Genomic DNA, 4,515 nt, shown 5'->3' on the forward strand with positions numbered 1-4,515 from the left:
TTCATCGCCAGAGAAACCAAATGTTCCAAGGAAAGTAACACAGAGCTGACAGCTGAGTGTGAGATCAACCACCTTGGTGTGAGTAGCACTGTCCCTGTGTGATGCTTTAAGAGTCACTTGCTCATGTCCTCCTGACTAATGCTGATTTATTTTCTCTTGTCTTCTGCTTTCATGATTAGCAAAGTCTCAACTGCAATGCTAACGTGTACATGAGACCTTGGGAGAACAAAGTCTTCCCGACTGTCAAATGCCAAGCATTAGAAATGGTAGGATTTAAGTACGGTCAGCTTGGGGTCAGTTCTGCCTGTTCCAAAAAGCAATATATGGGTATTGAAAATGAGTCATTACTGAAATGAACTGGGGGAGGGGCTACCATTTTAAACCCATAAGAAGTTGTACAGTCCTATGCTGATCTTGAGTTTTATGGCTGGAAAAGAAAACAGGTAACCTCTCAGTCACTTAACTCATTGTCAGTGTTCCCTGGTAGTTCTGTGTCTGGTAATGAGGAGAAAGGAGGGCACTATCACTAGCCACACACATCCAAGACACACTTGAGGCCTAAGCACTACTAGGTTCTGTGTGCTCTGCTTTGTGCATTGAAGGACTTTGTGAGAAAGGTGGACTCTCTCTCCTTCCACAGTTAAGGAATACAAACTGCATTTAAAAAATGGTACTCAAGGGGTACACACACACACACACACACACACACACACACACACACACACGGTTCAAATCTGGGAAGTAGCACTCTATCGTATTTTTGAGTCTTTAATGTGCCTAGGGCTTCATCGGTTGCCAAGGATGGAACGCTAAGATTTGAAGTGCTCTGAGGCTCCAGAGGGCATCACTTCACTAAGTCCCTCATCCCAGGCTCTGCACACCAAGCTCCTTGCCCATTCTCATCAATCCTAAGGGCCCTGGGGGTCAGGTGCTGTGGTTTTCATTTTGCAGCAGTGGACTTAGTGTGTAGAGTGTTGAGTGCAGGTCAACCCTGAGCCCACCCTTTCCATCATGATCCTGACCAATAGAAGACGTTTGACTCTGAAGCCTGAGTTCTTTCATCTCTGAACCCTGGCTTCAACTGTGGCCTTCCCACATTGGTACAAGGGGAGGTGGGGCATATCCAGAGAGCCACACTACTGTGAAAATTGTCACCTCTCGTTTTCTAGTTTAGGTTCTTGTCATTTGTTACTATCTCTAATGCATTGTAAAAGGCCTTTCTGTCATGCTTGTGAGCAGGCCCTATGGTGGCACAGGCTGACAAAGTTTAGCCATAAAGACCTTTAAGGATAATAACAGCAATGGTTGCAACAGAAATTATATCAATGAGCAAACTGTGACCTGAGAGATTATGTGATCAAACCATCCACTTTTCTAAATGAAGAAAAACTCTTAGCCTTAGAGTATCATTAAGAACAATAATCAGGGGAGGGCTGAGTCTATAACTCAGTGCTGGAGTACCTGCCCTTGCAAACATGTCCAAGGGTCTTAGTTCAATCCCTAGTACCACAAATAAGACCAACAAATTTCAAGAATAATCGAAAGAAAAAGTATTCTTAATTTGTTTTTCTAGAAAGGTAACATTGTTGTATTTTATAAGAAACAGAAACCAGGGATATGTTTGGTAAAGGTGCAGTATGGTGTTGGGGAACGGGTGCCTCTGTAGGCCCATCCTGAGGCATTGCTTTGCTATGAGGTACCATGCACATGATGGTATAGTATAGAATAGAGTTTATTTGGGGCATGGGGAAGGGAGTTGAGGGAGTAGTAAGACAATGAAAGGAGAGAGAGATGGGAAGAGGGAGGGAGGGAGGCATGGAGGGAGGGAGGGAGGGAGGGAAGGAGGGAGGGAGGGGGAAAGAAGAGGTTTAGAGGCTGACCATGAGCACATGGAGAGAGGTTTGGAGGGAATGGGAAGAGAGGGAGAAGAGGGTAAGGGAACAGGAGCAAGAGGAAAAGAGAGCAAGAGAGAGAGGAGTGGGCGAGCAGTACCTTTTATAGTGAGTTGGACATATCTGGTTGTTGACAGGTAACTGTGGGGTGGAGCGTAGACTAAATGCCAACAACTATAGTATTTAATATCTAGGAAAGACTCAATCCACTGCAATCCAAAATGGCATCATCGTGTTCTTAGTCTCTTCTTCCCCCATCGACAGCCTGGTACTAATATAATGCATTCATCTTAATATTTCCTCTATAGACTTCAATGATGAGAAGGCCTCCAGGCTTTTCACCTTTCCGGGGAAAACAAGCACAAGTAACAAAAGAAGGAACAACTGTAAGTCCACCCTACATTGCCAGAGTGCAAGAAGAGAGGGATACAGAAAATGAACAAGGACCCACACATGGGCATGGCAGGATGCATGAAAAGCAAATAAAGGCTAAGAATCACTGTGGTCATAAGCATGGGCATGACCATAGCCATTTTCCCCCAAAGAGGCATGGCCTTGGCCATGGACACCAGAAACCACATGGCCTTGGTCATGGGCATCAACTGAAACTTGATTATCTTAAACACCAAAGGGAATATGACTGTGACCATACACATACAGTGGGACATGGTCATAGTCATGGTCATGGTCATGGTCATGGTCACAGTCTTGGTCATGGTCACGGTCACGGTCATGATAAACACACACATAAAGACAAAAACAATGTGAAGCACACTGACCAGAGAACAGAGCCTTTGACAAGCTCTTCTGAAGACAGTACTATATCTACACAGATACAGGGGAGGACAGAAAGGCCAACCTTGAAGCCTCCTCTAGCCCAGCCAACTGTTATCTCTTCTGGTTTTCAGGACTCAGATTTCATTGAAGGTGTGGTAGCTACCACATCACCATATGACACTGAGATCCATGATGATTTGATCCCTGCTATCCATGTACAACCAGATAGCCTTTCATTTAAGCTGATATCTGATTTTCCAGAAACAACTTCCCAAAAATGTCCTGGGCGCCCATGGAAGCCAGTTAGTTGGAAGGATCCAAACACAGAAACAACAGAATTTTCTGATTTTGATCTCCTTGATGCTCTTTCTTAATTTATACAACCTAGGTATCATTACAAATGCTTTCCAGCTTCTTTCCCTACTGCCCAAGAACAAATATTGTGATATAAATCATTAAGCCATGATGATCAGAACAGCCTGTCAATGGAACGTTATAAATCCCTGTGGACTGATAATAAAGTTCCATCATTCTGGACCCCTTCTGAGCCTGCCTCACACATTTTCTGAATCAGTACAGGAAGGAGCCTACCAGAACCCATTGCTCTGCTAATGAGTGGGTATCTCAAGATGCACATTAGTTCTGCATTTTCATACGGAACTGTGGCATCTGTGTCTAGAAAGCAAAGAAAACCAAGTGATTGAATGTTGAGCTTATGAATGGGGAAAAATAACAGCAAAACTTCCAGATGTCAAAGAGAGATAAGAAAAGGGAAACAGGCTGACCAAAGGGAGAAATGGGGAGTAATGAGTTGACTTTATGTTTCTCAAGCAGGTTAATTATATCAACAGAGATTCTCACTTGAGAAGCTTGTCCTTGGAATTCCTTTTCTGGGTGAGGGTGGTCCTCACTAGTGTACCCACTAGCTACTCTCTGCCATAAGGCTTTCAAGCAGGCGCTTTCTGAGGTTAGATTAAGCAATCCTTAGTTCTCAGAAGTTCTGAGTCTAACACTAAGAATGGAAAGTAGAAGAAAGAATAGTGAAGCAGGTTTGCTATGACAACCTTTTATTTCTTGTGAGAAAGGCGGGTCACGGGATTTGATGGAAGCTTCATTTCTACCTTCTGGGAGACAGTTTCTTAGCCTCACCTTAAACATGCTCCCTCTTTTTGCTATGACACTGAAGATCATTGACTTTGGAAAAATAAAGAGGTTATTACCCATTGCCTTAGAATGTGAGGAAGGTATGCCGTTTACAACCCATGAGGTGCTTTTGCCTGGAAAAAAAAGATAGGACATTTTGAACCCAGGGATAAGTCCTCCAGACTCCATCACGCAGTTCCATACCCACAGTCACTGAGAGACTCTAGGTAAATTCCCTGGTCACTAAACAAAGACCTGACCCCCAGAAATGAACCTGTAGGGAGGATGGGCCCTTGGCTTGTGTGGGAGGAGAACAGAGTGGGGATAAGAACAGTGAGAATATACGTGATCAAGGGACTCACTGACTGCAGAGTCGCCACAACTCAGTTTAGAGAAAGCAGAGCACCTGCAAAATGCACGCAAGTGATGTGTGGGAGTAAGAAATACAGACATGGCTTCGCACAGCTGCTCCAGCTGTGGGTATGAGTCTGGCTGCTGTGGAAACTGCAGTGGAGCTGAGTGTTCTTTCACTTCAGTCATTGTCTGCACTTCAACACGAAGACCCAGTATCACTGGGACACATTCTCACCCTGTAACCTGCTGCACTGCTCTGCAGAAGTTGAGCAGAAGCACGAGATTAACAGCATTTTACTATATTACAGAGGCTTCTAAACTCCTGTGAGTACAAGGGCAGACTCTCAAA

At 44.3% G+C, this 4,515-nt stretch overlaps 1 protein-coding gene across 1 annotated transcript; it reads left to right on the forward strand.

The window, feature by feature from the left end:
• The first annotated feature begins 6 nt into the window (after nt 1-6).
• On the forward strand, nt 7-3,216 carry LOC114636660 (kininogen-1-like). Its single transcript, XM_028784710.1, has 4 exons — nt 7-78; nt 180-266; nt 2,201-2,278; nt 2,801-3,216. Exons 2-4 carry the CDS (start codon nt 210-212, stop codon nt 3,041-3,043), a joined length of 378 nt encoding a protein of 125 aa, XP_028640543.1. The 5' UTR covers nt 7-78; nt 180-209; the 3' UTR covers nt 3,044-3,216.
• Nucleotides 3,217-4,515: the final 1,299 nt, after the last annotated feature.

The sequence above is a fragment of the Grammomys surdaster genome, unplaced genomic scaffold (genome assembly GCF_004785775.1).
Source record: "Grammomys surdaster isolate TR1022 unplaced genomic scaffold, NIH_TR_1.0 124742, whole genome shotgun sequence".
Lineage (NCBI taxonomy): Eukaryota > Metazoa > Chordata > Mammalia > Rodentia > Muridae > Grammomys > Grammomys surdaster.

Coding starts and splice junctions, on each gene's coding strand:
- LOC114636660 (XM_028784710.1), top strand. CDS start 210: ATGAGACCTTGGGAGAACAAAGTCTTCCCGACTGTCAAATGCCAAGCA. Junction 267..2,200: donor AATGCCAAGCATTAGAAATG/GTAGGATTTAAG, acceptor TTTCCTCTATAG/ACTTCAATGATGAGAAGGCC. Junction 2,279..2,800: donor TAACAAAAGAAGGAACAACT/GTAAGTCCACCC, acceptor TCTGGTTTTCAG/GACTCAGATTTCATTGAAGG.